The sequence below is a fragment of the Sprattus sprattus genome (genome assembly GCF_963457725.1).
Source record: "Sprattus sprattus genome assembly, chromosome: 18".
Lineage (NCBI taxonomy): Eukaryota > Metazoa > Chordata > Actinopteri > Clupeiformes > Clupeidae > Sprattus > Sprattus sprattus.
The window spans coordinates 29,163,688-29,185,050 of record NC_137916.1 but is presented as its reverse complement, the minus strand read 5'-3'; the positions used below and the strand labels follow the sequence as shown (position 1 = coordinate 29,185,050).

The 21,363-nt window shown below is 42.3% G+C and overlaps 1 protein-coding gene across 2 annotated transcripts; it reads right to left on the bottom strand.

Moving 5' to 3' along the window:
• Positions 1–832: 832 nt before the first annotated feature.
• zfand2a (zinc finger, AN1-type domain 2A) lies at positions 833–10,542 on the bottom strand. Of its 2 annotated transcripts, none has more exons than XM_080856098.1 (10): positions 10,430–10,542; positions 8,440–8,524; positions 7,807–7,901; positions 7,561–7,692; positions 7,294–7,448; positions 6,707–6,826; positions 6,489–6,579; positions 5,553–5,629; positions 3,718–3,858; positions 833–2,160 (listed from the first exon to the last, which is right to left on the bottom strand). In XM_080856098.1, exons 2-9 carry the CDS (start codon positions 8,492–8,494, stop codon positions 3,741–3,743), a joined length of 843 nt encoding a protein of 280 aa, XP_080712224.1. In that variant the 5' UTR covers positions 8,495–8,524; positions 10,430–10,542; the 3' UTR covers positions 833–2,160; positions 3,718–3,740. The 2 variants fall into 2 exon arrangements, with proteins under 2 accessions (XP_080712224.1, XP_080712223.1); XM_080856097.1 differs by having other exon boundaries at positions 3,774–3,858.
• Between the last annotated feature and the right edge of the window lie 10,821 nt (positions 10,543–21,363).

Sequence of the window (21,363 nt, the reverse complement as noted above, 5' to 3'; positions counted from 1 at the left end):
CATGGGGCGGCATCAACGGTTAACGTTGTAGGCTGGAATTCACTAGCTAGTTATATCTGGCTGAGCTACTGAGTAGGCTAGCATACCCACAGGATCAATGAACCGGCATGATCAAAAGACCCACGACATCTATAATAAACCCGCGATGATTTAACTATTTCGAAAATGGGGCTAGATACGCCCCTGACCCAGACTCTCCTTCTGCTCCTGCTACCGGTCTTTCCTCGACTTCCCTGTTCCATACCTGCTTCTCTGCTTGGCAGTGGCCATTACCAGCCACCTCTCCTCTGTCAAATTCCACCTGTTGCTGCAGTGTTGGGTAGGTTTACTGTAAGCCTACATGGTGAAGCTACTGCAGCCCCTGCAGCAAACCTGTTTGTTGTTTTTGCACATTTGCGTCATCAGCCGCTAAACTTCTTCACATCCCCCCAGCGCTTTGGTTTATCCATTTGTCACACCCACGGTTGTTCGGTTCCCCTGGGAATAGGCCATGATACCCCATGATGACGACAGAACATTGTCCGGGCTAATCAGCTTATCTGTGAATCACCATGAAAAATGCTTTTGCTGCTGAATAATAATTGATAATTTACCACCTGATGTAGTAACTACAATGGATATCTCATGTTACACACTTCGGTGACAAGTCATGAGCACCACTGCCAGTAGCCTATTACATACTGCTTTAATTTATGTTTTGTGATCACGTCATGGAATAATGAGGGGAAAGTGATTTGCGGGTGAGAGGGGCAAGCTTTTATTTCAACAAACATGATAGAAGCCGACTTGAAGTAAACCTAATAGGCGTATCAGCTTTTTTCCCCACCAAGGAACGGACTACTGTCAGCACTGAACTCTCAAGCAAAAGATGAAGTGTCATTCTCTGGTACACAGTCCATGTGAAGTGAGAGCTCAACCTGCCCCCTTGTGGTAAGTCAACAGAACTGACAAGACACAAACAAGAGCGGCAGTGTCAATATGACAACAAATCTGATGGATTGTGCACAAACAAAAATTAAAGACATACAGAAAGTGACAGAGACAAAACTATGTCAATATGGATAGGTGCCATGTCCACTTTGAAGAATAAAACTAAAAAAATTGCTCAAATCTGTGTCTTCATTTACTAAATAAAACAGAGCCTGAAGTATTACCTTAAAGGCTACAGGCAACTGTACACACAGACTATAATAGCATCACATTATCGATCAAGCCCTTAGTAAAGTGACCTAGGCTATTAGTCTATTCACATAAGTTGAGATAGAATCAGCATAAGGAAAAGGTATCTATGTAGATGCAATTTCAGTCTTAGCGAAGATATCCTGTTTATTCTGACAGATGAAGCCGTAGACAAACAAACAGCAGCTAAAAAGGCACCATTTGCAAGGAACATGGAAACACTGCACTGTTAAATTAAAAACAAAATTACAAGCCAAAAATAAACCTCTTTAAAATAATTTATTCAAGAAAAACCCTTCTATGTTGTAGATTACCATGATCATTATATAAAATATGTACATTTTGAGCTGTAGTTGTATAAATGTAGAGGATCCTGTCGAAAGTCTGAGAGCAGTTCCATTTCACGTGACTCACTCACTCACTCACTCACTCACTCACTCACTCACTCACTCACTCACTCACTCACTCACTCACTCACTCACTCACTCACTCACTCACTCACTCACTCACTCACTCACTCACTCACTCACTCACTCACTCACTCACTCACTCACTCACTCACTCACTCACTCACTCACTCACTCACTCACTCACTCACAGTACTAAAAGTGATTCAGACAGCTACGTTTTCTGTGTCTTGGTTTTGGTTGATTTGGGAAGATTCGGATGCTGGATCTGAGAAGTGGTCTGGTGACGCAGATTGCTGGAGGTGTTAGTGTGCACGAGGCAGATTGACTCAGCCGGTCCGTCCGTCTGTTCATTCGTTCGTTCGTCCCGTGTGCTCTCATGTTAAGAAAGGCGGCAGCGTTCATCCGTCCGTTAGTTCGTCCTGTGTGCTCTCATGATAGGAAAACGGCAGGGTTCATCCGTCCGTTCGTTCGTTCGTTCGTTCGTTCGTTCGTTCGTTCGTTCGTTCGTTCGTATGTCCCGTGTGCTGGCATGTTAAGACAGGAGGCAACTGGACTGTTTGGGTTCTCTTCCCTGTGATGGAGACAAACACGACAAATCAGCACCAACTAAAGGAACTTGGTCTGAACCTCTGACCGCATGGATACCTGCAGAGCACCCAGACACGTCCAAACATTTCACCTTTCACCCAGTCGTCAAGCATGGCAAGGCATCTCAGAGTTACCAAAGCATAGTCAGCCACAAGACCATCATACACGGTTTAAACTAGAAGCTGAGGTGTTCTACTCTGATCATATAGTATGGAGTTTTAAGAACTGACCGAGAATGGGCTGATGGAGTTTAGTTTAGTAACTCGGCATCAACACACCCCCACTAGGCGCCTGGGGCTGTTCTTGATTTGCTTAATAACTACAGGATACCAGATGATATCACAAATACCAGGTCCGCTCATTTTGCAAATAAACCTCACAGGGGGGATTAACCTCTGCTATACTGCAGACGCCTTCACAATCGCCCCAACTATATTGGTTATGAAAACAATATCATGTCAGGTCATGACTTGTATTCTACCATGATTTAATCCTGCTAATCGTGATGCGAGGCCATATTCCACTGAAGGAACTAGCTGGCTGTTTTAGGGCGGCCCACACCTTGGTGGGCGTTTCGAGAGCGGGAACCACTCCTGTTTGACCTTTTCTGAGCCGTTTTTGGGGAGAAATAAGTACCTACTCCAGAACAGGCACTTACAGTACCAGTCAAAAGTTTGGACACACCTTCTCATTTTTGGAGAAGTTATTTCTTTACTTTTATTATTTTCTACATGGTAGATAACCTTTTTTTTGTTTAGTACATCATTCCATATGTGTTCTTTTGTAGTTTAAATGTCTTCAGTATTAACCTACAATGTAGAAAATAATAAAAGGTAAAGAAAACGATTTTCAAAAAAATGAAATGTGCGTCCGAACTTTCGACTGGTACTGTATGTGCGTCCCTGAAACTGATGGGTGCGGCCTGCAGTGATAGCTGATGCTTATTGGTTTAACGCAGCACGAGGGAAAGACAACAACCAGTGCCATTTTTAAAACAAGTATTAAAAAAAAGGTGTGTGAAGGTTACGTGTTGAATACAAAAAGATGAATTATAGCTTATAGAGTTAACATAGAGGTTACGGTCACTAAATGAACACAAGCAAAACGTCAGCTGAAATGGAAGCTTTCATTAATCAACAACGGTGACGCTATCTTCATGTATCAAGTAATTGCAGCTGCCAAGAAGCCATTTAATTGAACGTTAGCAACTTTAGAGCAAAACTGAACAGTGGACCTTGAGGTAATCCTAATGTTAACAAGAAATTCTCTGGTTTAACAGCCTAATGTTGGTGTGGCCGCTGGAGACATGTATTGTTATTCTGTTGTGCTCAGAATTGACGTTGCAGTCAAAGAGCAAAATGATAAGACTACGTCAGCTTGTAGAGTGTTGAAAGTGTTGTGCTGTTTGTGCTAAGAATAAATAATTCAAGTGAGCCAGAAATCAAAGAGAGCTGTAAAAGAAACCCACACCAAACGTTAACAAAAGAAACGAGCTAAAGCAAGATCAAGATGAAGACTGAGAGTCTTGGAGGTTGTGTACCTAATGGGGCTCCTCTCGGCATGCTACTGACTGCTAAGCGAGCGGGAGCGGGCTACCTGTTGTCTCTGCTGCTGACGCCGGAACTCCTCCTCACTGGCAGCGAGGGCCTGAGCCAGGGCCAGATCCTCCTGCTCCTGAGGACTAAACACACACACACACACACACACACACACACACACGCACACGCACACGCACACGCACACGCACACGCACACGCACACGCACACGCACACGCACACGCACACGCACACGCGCACACGGTCACTCCAATTTGTAAAATACATTATGCCTCATTCAAACTTTGGACAAAAGCATCTGCTAAATGACTAAATGTTAAAGTAAAGGTTAATGCAGCCAAAATTCACTACCCAATGCCCAACAAAACATATTTCATTTGTAACAGGAACAGTGCATACTAATCATACACGCACACTTAAGGTAAAAAGACACTCACAAAAGGATATACATTGGTTACACACACACACACACACACACACACACACACCTTCATTTCAGGAGTAAACCTTCCTCAGGAAAAAAAGTGCAGTCTCTTTCTGACTATGCTGACCCTATCTTTCCCCTACTTCTTAAAGCCCAATCACTCACTAAAGCGCAGGACCTGGCCAGGAAACCATCAGACAGGAGAGAGAGGAGCAGTACTACAGACAGTGAGGGGAGGAGAGGAGAGGAGCAGTACTACAGACAGTGAGGAGAGGAGAGGAGCGAGAGAGGAGCAGTACTACAGACAGTGAGGGGAGGAGAGGAGCGAGAGAGGAGCAGTACTACAGACAGTGAGGGGAGGAGAGGAGCGAGAGAGGAGCAGTACTACAGACAGTGAGGGGAGGAGAGGAGCGAGAGAGGAGCAGTACTACAGACAGTGAGGGGAGGAGAGGAGCGAGAGAGGAGCAGTACTACAGACAGTGAGGGGAGGAGAGGAGAGGAGCAATACTACAGACAGTGAGGGGAGGGGAGGAGCAGTACTACAGACAGTGAGGGGAGGGGAGGGGAGGAGCAGTACTACAGACAGTGAGGGGAGGGGAGGAGAGGAGCAGTACTACAGACAGTGAGGGGAGGGGAGGAGAGAGGAGCAATACTACAGACAGTGAGGGGAGGGGAGGAGAGGAGCAATACTACAGACAGTGAGGGGAGGAGAGGAGCAGTACTACAGTCAGTGAGGGGAGGGGAGGAGAGGAGCAATACTACAGACAGTGAGGGGAGGAGTAGAGAGGAGCAGTACTACAGACAGTGAGGGGAGGAGAGGAGAGGAGCAGTACTACAGACAGTGAGGGGAGGAGTAGAGAGGAGCAGTACTACAGACAGTGAGGGGAGGAGAGGAGCAGTACTACAGTCAGTGAGGGGAGGGGAGGAGAGGAGCAGTACTACAGACAGTGAGGGGAGGAGAGGAGCGAGAGAGGAGCAATACTACAGACAGTGAGGGGAGGAGAGGAGCAGTACTACAGACAGTGAGGGGAGGAGAGGAGAGGAGAGGAGCAATACTACAGACAGTGAGGGGAGGAGAGGAGCAGTACTACAGTCAGTGAGGGGAGGGGAGGAGAGAGGAGCAATACTACAGACAGTGAGGGGAGGAGAGGAGCGAGAGAGGAGCAGTACTACAGACAGTGAGGGGAGGAGTAGAGAGGAGCAATACTACAGACAGTGAGGAGAGGAGAGGAACAGCAGGCATCTGGCAGCAGACACAGAGGGAGACTGGGGTGGAGGTGTGTGAGGTCAAGAGGGAGGCTGGGGTGGAGGTGTCTGAGATCAAGAGGGAGACTGAGGTGGAGGTGTGTGAGATCAAGAGGGAGGCTGGGGTGGAGGTGTGTGAGCTCAAGTACCTGAGTGCAGGTTGGCTGGGCGGTGCGGACTCTGCCAAAGACATCTCTAGCGCTCTCTGAAGAGCCTGCTCCTCTGTCTGAAAGGAGAAACACACACCATAAAATGGAGAACGGTCCATAACAAACAGGGCCATTAGTGAAACATGAATACAACAATTTAACAAAGTTCCCTCCACCACGGAGGTTGGGTTTTCGGTTCGGTTTGTTTCCTTCTCTGTCAGCAGCCTTAGGCAACAAACGCCCAGGCCGACTTCCATGACACTTGGTGGAGGGGTTTAGCTTTGGGCCATGGACGAGCCCATTACATTTTGGAGCGGATACCGGGGGGGGATCCACAAATTATTTTCCACTTTCATTAATTGCGAGAATAGCAGAGGTCTGCGCTCTACAAGTGCCCTTCTTGTGACCTCTGCCCGGGAAGTCCTGTTTTCAATTTGTTTTGTTTGTTTGTTTGTTTGTTTGTTTGTCAGCAGGATTACTACCAGCCTGATATTCATGAAGCTTGGTTGAGAGGTGGTGCATTGGCCAAGGAAGAACTCCTCAAATTTTAGAGATCCAGATCCAAGGACGGATTAGGATTTTTTATTTTCGATAACACTGCGAGACAGGGCATGTTGGTCTTGGTGGATGTCTGCGCTCCAGACAGACAGATACATCAGCCTCTGTACCCCAGCAAATGGCCGGTAGTGCCATTCAGTGGAGTTCAGTGATTACAGACTACATTTCCCACAATGCTTTGAACTTGTTTTGCTTTGAAACACGAGTAGACATCATGTAAACAGTAGACATCATGTAAAATGTAATTCCTCAAGCATGCAATGCAGGATGATGATGATAACCGTACTCCTGTCAAGCCTGGGAGTATTTAGCATTCAAGTGTACTTAATGTAAAACAGCACTAGTCTTTCGGTAGTTTTACTTTCAGTAGACACTCACCAGTCCTGCTTGAAAAGACACTGAAGGGGGTATTACATTCTGTGCTGCAGGAGGGGCCATGGGAGAGGCTCGAGTGTGTGTTCCTTGTGCACTGGAGAGAAATTAGCGTCTAATAAGTCTTTTGAAAGCGTTCTCAGAAAAGAAAAAAAATCCAAAGGAACAATCTGACTACATAATCAAAAAGGATTTAAAGCACGTTCCCAGGTCAGAGTACTCACTTGTTATGGGTTCGGGAATTCCCTGCCACACCGTTGGAGATGGAGCGAGAGCTCCCCCTACTGGAGGTACCGGCGGTGCTGCTACTGGAGGCTGCCTGGGACCTGAACAAGGCAGCGAACCTGCAGAGCAAAACATAAGCACTTCCATAAGACACACAGCTGCTGCTGGAGGCTGCAAACCTGCAGACCAAAACATAAGCACTTCCATAAGACACTCTTCTTTGTTTCTCAAGGCTTCGATTTCAGGCTCTAACAACTTAGTAGCAGCTAGCGATAGCATAACTGACTGTCTCTAGAACACATCAGTGCCTGTTTGTGCAGGTGAATGCTTTACGAAGTTGAGATCTGAAGTCGTGTGAAATTTTGCCTTCTTGTTATACCTTTCACATAATTTAATTGGCTTGATTCTTCTTTTAGTCACAGTAGGCTCTCTTGATTATCGGGTCAATACTGCACTACATTTTACGATGTCTGCGGCCAATAGAGTTCCTAAGAGCACAGAAACGATGCCGTAAACTGGACAAATAACTTGTGTCCATCTCAGTTGCCTTTTTAATGCTGATGGGGAGGGGAGGGACTGTGCTCACCCAGATTTCGAAACCGGTGGGGCCGGTTCCGTCTTACAGTCGTGGTCCAGCGGATGCCTGTGCTTCAGACAGTAGTTCGAGTGGCACTGGTCGCACGTCACGCGAATCATTTCCTTCTGTTTGCAGCCTCCCTTCGAACATCTATTAGTGAAGATCTGGGAACAGGGAAAACACAAAAAAAAAATGTCACTGGGCTGCTATTCTTCTTCTGACTGCGAGCAGTGATCATAGTAATCGCGCGACGTGTGTGACGTCAGAGGGTTTTACCTTTCTCTTCCTCTGGGCTGGGTCTGACTTGCAGTCCCGGTCTATGTGTTCCCCGACTTTGATGTCGGGCATCTCTCCTCTCTTGGTGGGGATAGGGGTGTTGCACAGCGGGCACACAGGGACCTGGACATCCTGTGGGAAAAGAACTTACTGACTCATCAACTTTATCTACATTTCCTGGAGGTGATATACTATACTGCAACATAAAGAATTGGGTTTGGGTGGGGAAACACGCAATGCACAAACCTTTTTGTAGGAGGAAGTGCACTTGTGATTGGCGTAAGTGATGTGGTCTTTGCAAAAGATTTCTTCACAGGCGTCACATTTCATTGGCAGGAAGTCTATGGAATAAAAGGTAACATGCGGTCATTATGGGAAATTCGATTAACTGACTAAAAGACTATTTCATTTCTTTGGTCACTCTGTGCTTACCAAAGCCCTTTCACTGCACCACGTAATGGATGCCTTATTCGTTATGAATAATTTAAGTCTAAACGGTGGAAATATCATGGTAATTCAATTTATCGAAACCGAGCAAGTATTGACTTTGGCAAATTCGTATTTGTGTCTATGCAATTGGTCAGCTGGGCCCACGAGGTTCTTTCAGGCTATCTGATATACCCACAGATTTGTGGTGACAATTATTAAGACATTTGGTTGCTTTTGTAAGAAAACTTGACCTCCAACAGACCTCATCTTAATATTCATGCACAAAACTTTCTCTGTGCATGCTAAAGTACATTAAAAGGGCTAAAACAGTAAAAGGGGTTGGTTAGCATATATATATGGTCACAACATTAGCAGAAATGCACACAGTTGGCCTGCTGTATACTGTCAACATTCCCAAAGGATCAGCTACCTACTGGTATGTTCACTCACCTAAACGTTTGCAGGACGTTTCGGAACAATGCTCTCCCAGATCTGGGAATTCCATGGCACTGTGGTGAATAGTCCCTGATCCGCTCTGCACAGACAGACACACAAACACACAAACACACACACACACACACACACACACACACACACACACAACAATCAATGATTGACATTTGTGGTTACCCTCGATGACAACCACTGCCTTATATTGTTCAACATTAGGTAAAGGGATAGTGGCCCCTGAGGTGTCCCGTTACACGCAAACATTAGACGAGGCAGAGGCAAGGAGTTTCCTCTGCGAAGTCCAATAGTTTCACATAATCGGGCACCTCGAAGGCCGTTATCCTGTTATACCCTGGTTGCCACACATGTGTTAAGGCATGCATGAACAGCGTAACGAAGGAAACATTTGGTTCAAGAAGCCAACCTGTTTAGTTTGTAGTGAGTTGCACTGTCTTTGGTCTAGGACAGGGATAACGTTTAGATAGTTTGCTTGATTACAATTGATGCTATTGTTGCTAAGCCCAAATTCTGTTTCTGATTTTATCTTTGCTAGTTCTTCAGATAAAATGATATTTCACCACCACATGTTATTTTATCACATTTACACATGATTGTTATACTTACTAATCAAAGTTCCCAGAGCATTGATATAGAACGGTGATAAAACTATTCCACCGGATCTACTTTATAGGTGTTCAGTTAGAGAGAATGAAAACAGTGGTTCTCAACAGGGGTCTTAAGATGATAGGAACTTATTGATAAAATATCCTAATTGAACTGTGAAGTGAAAATCACAACCATTTGTACTTAGAGTTTTTTAAATATACACTCAAACTCATTTCTATTTAAAATGAGATTAGAATGAGCCATGAAACATTTGGCGTTCATATTTTGTGTTTTAAGGGAATTGTGGCACCTATCACCTTCCGTACTCTGACACACTTGTAAGTATTGATTAATGAGGCCCAATACAGAATGTTTCGATCACGAAACGGTAAAACCAACGTAATATCAAACTAACATTAACAGCACAAATAAGAAATAAGTAAAAATCATACAACAATAGCCTTTATTGAATATTTCCTTGGACACAGAGGAAAACGAAACGTATTTCTCGTCTCCGGGATATAACAATAAATAAAAATACAAATTATTTCGCAAAGCATGTCAGCACATCAAACAGTAATAAGACCATTTTAAACAAATGATACAAATTAGCAAAATGCTGGTGAATAGTCTGACGTTCTAAGGGAAGCCAAATTTAGCAAAATCGGGTAATCTTTTAATGACTTTGCGATGTTGTTGAGCAGGGGATGAGTTTAGGTTATCGGCTTTCTGTTAGCTACAGGACTGTTACATAACTCCAACAATCAGGCCGGACAAGCACTAATTACGAGCTCTACTGTTGTTGTTCATCCTGCTGTCAATGCTGATTCATGGTTCACAGCAACCTACTCTATAGCTAATGTTAATCAGAGCAAGCGACTATCAGTCACTTGCTGGACACTTTGCTGTATAAATCCGTTAAAGTTAAATGTTACAACTGAACCTTATATACGTACGCCGTAACAAACAATGACGTTAACGACACAATATCACACTGAGTAGGAAACACTGTCACTTTTCCACTGATAGCTGTCTAGCTAGTCATCCCAGCTAACACTTGAAATAATACACAGTAGCAAGCTAACAATGCTAACACCAATGACTATTCACCATAGCTCACTAGTCTTAGCACGCTAGGATAATGCTACGTTTTCGAGTAATTAGCAATATATCTCATTGCATAAACATTACCAGAACACATAACAACAAGTTAGTCAGTTCATTTTTAATTTGATGTTAAAACCTGAAAAAGAGTGCATATCAGTGGCTTTACAATAGCTAGCACGATCAGATGACTAATGGCACTGCTCTGGAAAACAGCTAATAGGAAACCAGGTTTAACCAAGCAAATAAATATCGAAGCATAATTTATAACCGCACTTACCTCTAAAGTAGCAATACAACTTCTGTTATGTAGGCCTACCGATCACGCGTCGAAATCCTGTCATAAGGATAGACGTGTCAGGATTGATTTTTTTAGCGAACACTGGATGACTGTGCGGTCAGCTGCTGGCAGCCTCTTATTTATCTCAGTAGGAAGTTTGGGAGCTCACTGGGTAATCTGGGCGCGCCTCAGTGACTACGTCTGACGTAACCACGACAATGCTGGCTCCTTCCAGAAGTTGCCACATGTTGGCAGTGATGCAGCGTTTTTGCTTTTGAGGCCCTTGGAACATCGGCTTATTTATTTGTACGACTCGAAGTAGAATTTGGTTATACCATATTAGCAGCAGCCTATAACGTCCACTCAATAGGCATCACTTTTTTCAAGAGGAGAGAGGTGTATCTTTGGGAAAGAAAAGAAGCTTTTCTCAGAATACAAACTCTCACACAGCGCAACTCAGATGTTAATCTATGGGATTTGAAACTGTCTCTTTTGAGCAGTGTATTTGTCAGAGGGAATGTATAGAATTACACCTCTCTCACATGTGATGGTCCTCAGTTTCAGTATCTGTATTGAGGCCTTTTAATTTGGCAGTTGCTTTAATGGATGGTATTTTAGAATCAGGGTACTAGATAGCAGTTGGCGAAGGAGAAGCCAGATAATAAGACACAATACACTGTTGCCCATACATTAGGGAAAGTGGAGGCATAAGTCTTTTACAATCTTCAAGGACATGAGTCTTACAGATTGGCAGGGGTTAAAGTGGGCCGGAACGCTCCGGTACTCAGTACCGGCACCTCAGATAAATTAATAAATAAATAGATTCTTAAAAAAAAATTAAAAAAATGTAATGTTAAGGCCAGTCCACACCAAAGATCTAATCAAAACGTAATATCATCCCCTAGCCCCGCCTTGTTCATCCCTCTGACAAACACGCTTTGCGCGCAAAAAAAAAAAAACAGGTAACCTTCCTGTCAGTTCAGTTCAGAGCGCGACGCTTTGCGGTAAGTGTTTAGACTGTTCCAGTCAGAGCGAGTGCATGTTGGAGTCCAAGGTGAAGTAGTAAGCTAAAGTCTAACGTCTATATTTTAAATAGGGCAACAAACACAACTTAAAGAAAGAACCAGGCTTTTAGTTATTCGTTTTCTATCACTCTGGCCCTGACTGAGAATGACGAACATTAACAATGGTTAACTGCAACTAGTTGGTTATTGGCTAGCACGTCAGCTTGTCAGAAAGACAAAACATTTGAGTACCGGTACTTGTTTCCTTATTGGAAAACACGTTGGTAATGTTATGTCTTCATAATTTCCTTCTTAAAGATGGAGGAGGATCGAAATAAGAGAGGGTGAAAACGAAAAATAACTGATTATTTCCAAGGGTAAGAATTTGTCTGGAAATGGTGCCTAAACAGTCATTCTTTTTAGATTTTCTTTTAAAATCAAGCAATTGATAGTCTAAGAAGTCTACCAAGCATTGTTGCTATGTCATGTTTTGATAATTCATTTAACAGTAAAATATTTTTAATTTAATAACTGAAGTCTGCAGTGTTGTTTATTAATGGCTGTGTGAGTGGACAGTCCAGGCCATGGAACTAAGTAGGCACTGTGTAATTTGCGCTGTGATTACTGTATAAGAATGACTAAGATTAGGCCTGATGCAGAACAGATTTCAGCACTAATTGTTCATTTCCAGCTGGCCATCCCCAAAATGCACCAGAATACAGGAGATCATATTTACCAAATTCAAAATGTTCTCATGGAACCAAATAGGGGCCCAAAGGCTCATGATCCATCCCTGGTTTAGGTCTTTGGTTAGACCTCCTTATATCACTGTGATTAAAAAAATATAGGAATGGGTGATTTCAACGCTGCCGCCACCAGATCCACCAAATACCCCCCGCCACGGCCGCCGCCAGATCCACCAAATACCCCCCCCGCCGCCGCCACCACACCGGAAAATAGAGTACCCCCACCTACCAAATCCCACTTTAACCACTGCAGATTGGCACCTGTTCGGCTTTTCCTGTGGTATATCTTCCTCACCTGTGGGAGACTCAGGGAGTGTGGTAATGTTTACATTCCTTAATTCATTTTATATATATTTTAAGTTAGTTTAAGAGTGTTAAGAGGTACTCTACAGTCAGTCTGTATAAAATATAAGGGGTGTGGTTATAGGGAATAATGGTAAGCCTTCTATTGGGTGGAGCCAGATAGGAGGGAGTCATTTCATTGGGCTAGGAGTTCAGCCATACCTGGTGAAGGTGGGAGTGTCTGCTCATGTTTTTAAAGTCGAGCGTATGAGGGTTTCAGGCTCAGAATCAATTTGAATAGACTCTCTTATTGTTGGTGTAAATTGTGACAATAAATTCTACCGAGTATTCTACATCAGCTGAAAGCCACAAGCGTAATTCTTGAGTATTTTAGTAATATTCTAAACGGACGCAACAGGAGCACCTAGTGTTGTGTGTGGCCCCTGATATCTTCTTCATTCTATTTTTTCCAGACATTAATTCATTAAATCTTGACTGATTTGTGATCTCTTTCCAAAAGATAAAAATAATGCCCTCATGATTAACTTTTTAACTTTGAGATTGCCTATCCATATTCTCTCCCAACAAAAGTTTACACTAATGCAGTTATTCTACATATCTAGCACCATTCTGTTGATAGCCACTTTTAGCATTTCTAAAATTATCAGCAATAATCCTTTCAGAATTACAGTATGTAAACATATGTCTCTGAAAAGGAGTATGTCAATGCCAAAGAATATTAACAGCTTAATCTTGCGTCAGTGAATAAAGTTCTCTCACATATCTGTGAATGTGTGTGTTGCCTCATTCCCCTACAATGCCAACAGTTGTGACTGACTGATTTAACGGCAGAGATAGTGACACACACACACACTCTGAATTTAGTCTCTGCATTTAGTCTCTGCATTTTACCCATCCAGGGTAGTGAAGCACACAGTGAAGCACACTAACCCGGAGCAGTGAGCTGCCTTCAGCGGCGCCCGGGGAGCAGTGATTGGGGTTAGGTGCCTTGCTCAAGGGCACCTCAGCCGTGGATGTGGGCATGGGAGAGCAGTGCTCTACCACTTCCCCCACCCACATTTTTCCTACTGGTCGGGGATCGAACCGGCCACCCTTCAGTTACCAGCCCGAAACCCTAACCAGTAGGCCACGGCTGCCCCCTTTTTTTTTTCGAAAAAAATGTGGAACGCTTCACGAATTTGCGTGTCATCCTTGCGCAGTTGCTTACAGGTAGAAATAAACTGGCCCTGAGAGCTCAGACATTATTGTTTTCAATCATCAATAGTCACCTCATCAGTGACAACATCATTACCCATGGCCAAGAAATTAAACTTATTAAAAATACAAAGCTCCTGAAAGAAAAAACTGTTGGTCGAAACATAACAACAGAATAAGGTTGACATAATTGTTGGGTACAGTGTATTGTGCTGTTACATGTTTTGCACTATGCAGCTTTGTGTATTTTGCTATTTTTTACAGAGCTACTGCTCAGGGCCAGGCAGTATTTTTCCCTTTGTGTCCTACAGCTATTCCAAATCATTTGACATGTTCCTAATAGTTTGAGGCTTCTGCATAGTCTCCTCCCAGTCCACACCATTGAACTTCTCTAAAGTCACACTGCGCACTGTCCCTGAGTCCAAGCAAAAAATTGTGAAACATTCTTCTCTCCATCCAGTATCTTAAGCAATAATTTCTCTGTCCTTGAACTGCAAGTTAGGGCTTATCCCTGAAATCTGCTTAGTCAGTATATTGGCAGGGCAGTGTCCAAACACATCATCCTCAATCAGCCTATTTTTCCCTTGTTTGTTTCATTAGCTGGTTGAACATCACCTGATGAATATGTGTTATTACTTACCATAGCCATCTGGGTCGGAGCGGGGAATGGAGACCCTTTGTACACCGCAGGTTTTACAGAACATATGGTTGGCTTGTTGTGTGTTAATGTGTATGTAGTAAGGTTGTCCGACCCCTGTTAAACATTAAGAAGTTCATTAATTGAGTGAAAATCATTATGTTGAATGTGTGGCTTCACAAAAGCTTGCTGAACCTTTAGAAATGTGTGAAGTGGGCTTTTGGCACAATAAAATGGTGCTGCTGCTTTTTTGTAATAATAATAATAATAATAATAATAACTTAGTTTTATATAGCGCCTTTCAAGTAACCCAAGGTCGCTTTACAAAATGAGATGGGGCAGGGGAATAGGGGGAGAAGAGAAGAGGGGAGAGTGATTAGGGACCATAGGCCTCAGAGAATAGGTGTGATTTGAGGTGCTTTTTGAACGTAGCCAGTGTGGGGGCTTGGCGGATATGGAGAGGCAGACTGTTCCAAAGGGTGGGGGCAGCAACACAGAAGGCTCTGTCACCAAAAGTACAAAATGCTACAAATGTACAATATGCTGCAGCTGAAAAGTGAACAGAGAATACATCTACAGTAATGGAGCCACAGGCAGGATATTGATAAAGGCATATGTATATATATAAAGGCTAGATGTCTCGTCCGCGTTGCCGGCCAACGGAGTCGAACGTCCGCACATGGTGGCCATCTTGCTCCAGTAAACTCTCTCACCCATAACAATGTGTTGGTAAAATCATTATGTTGAATGTGTGGCTTCACAAAAGCTTGCTTACCTTTAGAAGTGTGAAGTGGGCTTCTGGCACAGTAAAATGGTGGTGGTGTACGTCTACAGTAATGGAGCCACATCCAGGATATTGATAAAGGGGTCTGAAGGACAGCACACACCTAAATCTTCTGCACATTTAACCACAGTACACTGCGGATTGGTCAGATAGCAAAGGTACTTACCTGCATTCAAACACAAGTAGATCAGGGTCACTCAGGACTTCAAAACGAACAATGCCACAATGACATCCCCCGGTTTGCTTGACCAGACACTCATTCGCCCTGTGTGAAAGTAGAAAACAAACTGATATGTACAACTTCTGTTTTTTCCAGGGGCTCCATTTCCTGGGAATTTGGGATCCTTTAGTTTTTCTGTGTACAACTACTTGGTTGGGGGGTTGATTTGAACGGGGTCAGATAGAAATTGTTTATTTTCTACATGGTAGGGATGTGGCCTCCCTGACCACTGTTTGTCTGTCTTTAGAATAGCCTGTGAGAACATGATTTAAGCATTTTTATCCACTGAAAAATGTCTGAGGAATGTAAGAAAGAAAAAAGGTAGAATTTGTTGTTGATGGCTGTAACATTTGCACCAGCAAAGTTATAAGTGGTGGAAGAGGGATGATTTAACCCCACAAAGGGTGTCTATCAGGACTCATTGTCAGGTCATAAACTGTGGCATAAAAATAATTTCAGACAGTTGTGTGTGTGTCTGTGTGTGTGAGTGTGTGTGTGTATGTCTCTGTGTGTGTGTGTGAGTCTGTGTGTACGTTAGCAAGTGTGTATATGGTTATATTATACAGTTGCTTTCGTATGTTGTGAAACAGGTTGCTTATCTTATGATTAATTATATATAGGATTCTTATTTCAGAACAATATTATACACCACAATCTTCTTGCTGAAAATATACAGCATTAAGGTCCGAGGTACAAACTGAAACTAAGTTGGGGGAAGGACTGACAGTTAGGAATTTCCTTAGTTTTCTCAGCATTGCGCAATGGCGGGGATTCCTGACATCTGAAATTAATGTGTTTTTGGCTCTTCTAGGGCTTTCAGAAAACTGGGAATTCCTGCATGTATCTGTATAAATAGTCTAGCTCTTCTGCCATATCTTCACATCTTCAGGCAAAGCGAGGCTTCACTCAAGCAGTCCAGCTCCCCTGAAGCAACTTAGCAGCCATGCTCTCCTTCAAGACAGCAGCTTGCCTGGCCCTCATAGCCTTGCTGGTGATGGCTGTTGAGTGCGGCAGTAGCAGTGGTGGTGGAGGTAATAACAATCCTGCTTGCCATAATTCTTCTGAATGTGACCTTGTCTTTTCTATGCAGTATTTGTGTGTATATTACATCCCCTGTGGACCATGTCTCTGTGATATAGATAACATTTTATGTAGTTTGTTTAGCACAAGACATTGCCTAAATTGAGATTCATAACTCTCTTGAAGTGGATATATTGTGAAATGTACAGCAATGTATTTGCTGCCCAGGATATGAAAATGAGAAACAATAATATTAATATAAAAGGGAAATACTGCTTGGTAAATTGAAAGTTGTCAGCAAGAAGCTTGGCATGTCATTGTCATGTGTAATGTATTACATGTTGACATACTTATATTATATTTACAGGAGGTGGTAAACCAGCCCATGACCTGTCCAACCCAGGGGACCTAAAGCACCTCTTGGGCTCTAAAGTGGTCAATGCTGAAGTAATGAAACGGCCTCTGGATGGCTTTAAGAAAGAGTACGGCATTTTGTCCCACTCTGGAGTCAGGTAAGATTAAGAAGGACCCCATGGGATGGGTAAACCAACCTCTGACTGAGCTTAGGCCTCCACAGCTACATAGTCCAGTATTGTATGTGTTATGTGTTATGAGCTGTGATATATCTTTAAGCCTGAAAAGTTTGACATAGGAACTTCTGGCTTGCTTATTTTCTGTATCACTGTTAAAACAACTGTATAGCCAGATCATTTTGGTCAAATTAAATGTGGCATTCACACACAGAAAACTGCTGTACGCAGATGTTTTGGCCAAATGAAAGATGTATTCTGTGCAGTGTCGTCTTGCCACTAATTGCGCTGCACAATTTCCTCTTATTCCAGGGTGACCTTACAAGATGGCTCACAGCATCTGATCCACAAGGGACGTGGGGTGGGGATCAGCTCCCAGACTGTAGTGACAGATGCACGCCACATGAGTTCAAGATGGAGGGTAAGAGTGTCCCGTGGTTGCTTGCGACAGTGTTCTTTCACTCAGCACTCCTGCCTACATACAGCTACAGTGCATCATATACAATCCATTTGACTTACAGATCTGTGATGACGCAGTACAACAGACTTTTGTTCACAACTAAATTTTACATTTACTGAAGATGTTTAAATGCATACTGAGACTAACAGCATAGTGGGTGTGATTTATGATTATAGGCAACAGGTGAGAAGAAAAACTTTGAAGGGCAGAGGTCTGTCTCTGACTTTATCAGTGCTGGTGGAAAGAAGTACAACGTTGCAACTAAAAACTGCCATTTGGCAACAAGAAGCATGATGGGCCAGAGAGTGGGTCGCACAAGTATAACGCGCCCGAAATGGGGTGGAAGAAGAAGAGGAAGAGGAAGAGGATGATCTGAAGATCAACTGAAGAACTTGAGTGGCACAAACTGGAGTTGGTGAAATAGCTTTTATACGGTTTACATTTCATCAGTCATATACAACTGAAGGTTACATTAAGTCAAGATGTTTTGTGTTGAGCACTTTAACAGTTTTCAAAGTCACGTAATGTAAACTGATGACATGTTTGTAAGTCTGCTGCACTAGTTTAATGAATAAAACAAATTAAAAAACTACTCTGCCTTGTGAGTCCAAGTATATTTGTTTTGTGTGTCTCCAGGATACCAACACAAAAAAGGTTAACATTACATAGAAAGGTATGAAAACAGAAGTGTAATAAAAATATATAATTTATACACACATATACTTTTAGTAGTTTAGTAGTTGAGTAGTTACCTATAGTGTCCGAGACTAAACAGGAAGCACTGATCAGGATATGCCCATGTGCCACCTCAGCAGGTTTTCTAATCAAATCACATTATCATGGTCACTTGTCAATCCTTTCATTCCTATACGTGTGTCCTCCTCATTCACTCTGATTTCAGTGTCCCTGAAGAAAGGCCTGCCTCGCTTCGACTCCATATCTCCTAAAACACCCTTCTTTTGCATTCATTTTCTGGCACATTCAACTTTGTGTTCAGTTACTTATCAGGTTATCAAGTTTGTGCGGTTTTGACCAGCTGGAAAGCACTTTAAGTAAGCACCTGAATTCGCTTGTGGCTTGGTGAAACCTTGATTCTGAGGCAGACAAGCTGTGGTATTATCAGTTGTGTAAAATGGATGCCGGTACTTGTAAAAAAAAAAAGGCTAAGGGCATTTCTATCACTGTGGAACTTCTGATTTATTTTAAAGAAGAAAAATATACAAAAGGATTGATAGACCTATGCAAGTTCTACAGATGATCAAATGCTGGAAATTAAGGTAATAATTTATACAGTATAGATGTTTGGTATGCGTGTTAATGAAAAAGTACCTGTTCTAGTTCATTTAATATGAATTCAGAAACACAGATCAAGTTGAAATTCAGTGGACATTATCTAAGGGATTTTATTGATATACAGCATACATTTCAGCTAAATTCATTATTTGAGCCATTGGAGAGGTTAAAATATGATTCAGAATATGAATAACTTTAAACATTTTAACAGAAAAACTGGGTGGATAGTTGTAAGATTTTGCATGGTTACATTAATAGAATAGACTACTTTAACAGAATGTTTTCATTAAAATCCATGACATGACCTGCCAGGCTCTTGGTGTGGAGTGACCCTAAAATGTATTCACAGGGTGAATTGAAAACCAGCAACGGACATACAAACCAAGTAAAATAATGAACACATAAGCCATACATAAAACTCACCTCCATTTAAACAATTGCAGTACCAGTTTATCCTACCTCTGTGATTTTAAGATAACAATGCTGGGGAGGAGTAAAAAAAAAAAAAGAAAAAAAAAGAAGTGACTGCGTCTGACGTAACCATGACAGTGCTGGCTCCTTCCAGAATGTTCCCACATTAAGGCAGTGATGCAGCGTTTTTGCTGTTGAGGCCCTTGGAACATGGGATATGGGTGAAATTTAGTTATACCACATTAGCAGTAGCCTTCTACGTTAAATTGGCATCACTTTGTCAAGAGGAGAGAGGTATATCTTTGGGAAAGAATGCTTTCAAAAGGTTTACACCGCCCAACTCTTATGTTAACCAATGGGATTTGACACTGTCTCTTTTGATGCATGTGAGCAGTGTATTTGTCAGAGGGAATGTATAGAATTACACCTCTCTCACATGTGATGGTCCTCAGTTTCAGTATCTGTACTGAGGCATATTCATTTGGCCAGGGACGTGCACAGAAATTTTGAAAGGCCATTGCTCTGCCCTGAAAAAAAAGGGGCAATAAACAACAAACAGGTACTTTTACAAACATTGGAAAAAACTATATAGAAAATATATTTAAAAAAATCAGAATATGTTGAATGAAAGCAGTATGTTTGTTTTGAGTATGAATTTGTCATTTGTTTATCCTTGCAGTGTTTTTTTTAACATTAATTTATCCTTGTCGTGCATTTTGAAATGTTTGAGCTTGGTCAGCCCTATGCATGAAAACTGATGGACGGTGAGAAAGGATGGTGCCTGCTCTTGTGTTTGTGTGAGACTTGTAGTGACTAGCCTTGCATTGTGAGTGTTACACCCTCACAAATGTGTTACTCTGTTTTTGTATTGGTCGTTTTGAATACAAGAAATGAAGGAGGACACTTCAGCATGAAGTACTAATGGCCAGTAATCAGTTGCAGTCATCAGTAAAACGTGCACAAAGACTTTATTACTGTCAAACACACTAAGTAATTGGCAGTTTTTGACGCTGAAATCACAATTGCCCTGTCTTCTGTGAAAAAAAGACTGTTTTTATATATCCGTCCAGGGTGTATCATTTGGTTTAGGGGTTTATCAAATGGCACGAAAGAGGTGTGGTCTCTTCAAACAATCAATACATCAATCAACACAGTAATGGCATACAGTAAGGACACTACAAACACAAGTAGTTCACTCCAGACAAAACTATGTAGGTGAACTCTGATCCCAATTCTGTACATTTCCATACCAAAATTTGGAGACAGCGCCTTCTTGTGGCTAGATATAATGAGAGAGTGACAAATCCAGATCTTGGCCGAGTCAGTTCAAATCACATCACAGTTAAAGTTGTATTAGTATTGATTGATTCACATCGATATGAATGGATTACATGACTAACAAGTGGTGGAAAAGTAAAATAAAAATATTTTGTTTAGTGAATAAGCGTGTTCAGTCGCAGTCAACGTTTTTCTAATGTCAACACATTGGTATAGCCAGGCTACCACATAACTATCATCTGAAATATCACGGTATGTCGCAACAAACCTTTGATCTAAACAGAATATTCAGTATGGAATGGGAATAGATCAGAGCAGTAGGCTATCTTTTATCGCGTTTGACACGTATGCCCTGATTGCTGTGTGCAGGTAGCCTGGATGCCAGCCCGAACTTAGCCCCGCCCACACAATTTGAGGTTGGGAAGTTCGGTCTGGCATCGCTCCGTTGGGGAAAAATTATGGTAGATCCAAAACGGATCTAGCCAATCAAATTGTTGCTGCTAATAGGTATAACGTGAGCATGCATATCTCACAGATATTGACAGCGCATTCATTTTGAAAGAGGAACAGAGAAACGCGATTAAGGCATTTGTCGACTAAGGCATTTGTCGAGTTTAATGTACCAGATGGTCAAACTACGTTGCTCTGATTGGTTCTAAGTATCGAATTGAGCCAAGAGGCATATTCTTTCCTGGTTCGTTGAAACACGCCCCATAATCACAACTCAATGGAGCAGTATCAGACTCATATTCTGACTAGAATTATGAGTATGACCTCGTCAGGCTAGCAAAGGGCTAATCAGTGATGAAACTCTGTGATGAGGAAAAACTCTAATGGCTTTCTTCACTGCTGACCAGAAGAAAATCCACATAAAACAAAATGGTCAACAGACACTGGGTGAAAATCTCCTTCATTTACTATTGAACTTATATGTGCATAAAAAAAAATACATAATCAGTTTCAGGAAATGTAAAAAACATGACAAAGCTGAAATTTAATTATTTACATTCTTGAAAACATGACATATGACATACAATTTAATTCAGACACAAAG

Bases quoted from the DNA above. Each gene is read 5' to 3' on its own strand.
- zfand2a (XM_080856097.1), bottom strand. From the start codon at position 8,494: ATGGAATTCCCAGATCTGGGAGAGCATTGTTCCGAAACGTCCTGCAAA. The intron at 7,902-8,439 runs GTGAGTGAACAT...TTTATTCCATAG, and splicing joins AACGTCCTGCAAACGTTTAG to ACTTCCTGCCAATGAAATGT. The intron at 5,630-6,488 runs GTGAGTGTCTAC...TTCTCCTTTCAG, and splicing joins TGTCTTTTCAAGCAGGACTG to ACAGAGGAGCAGGCTCTTCA.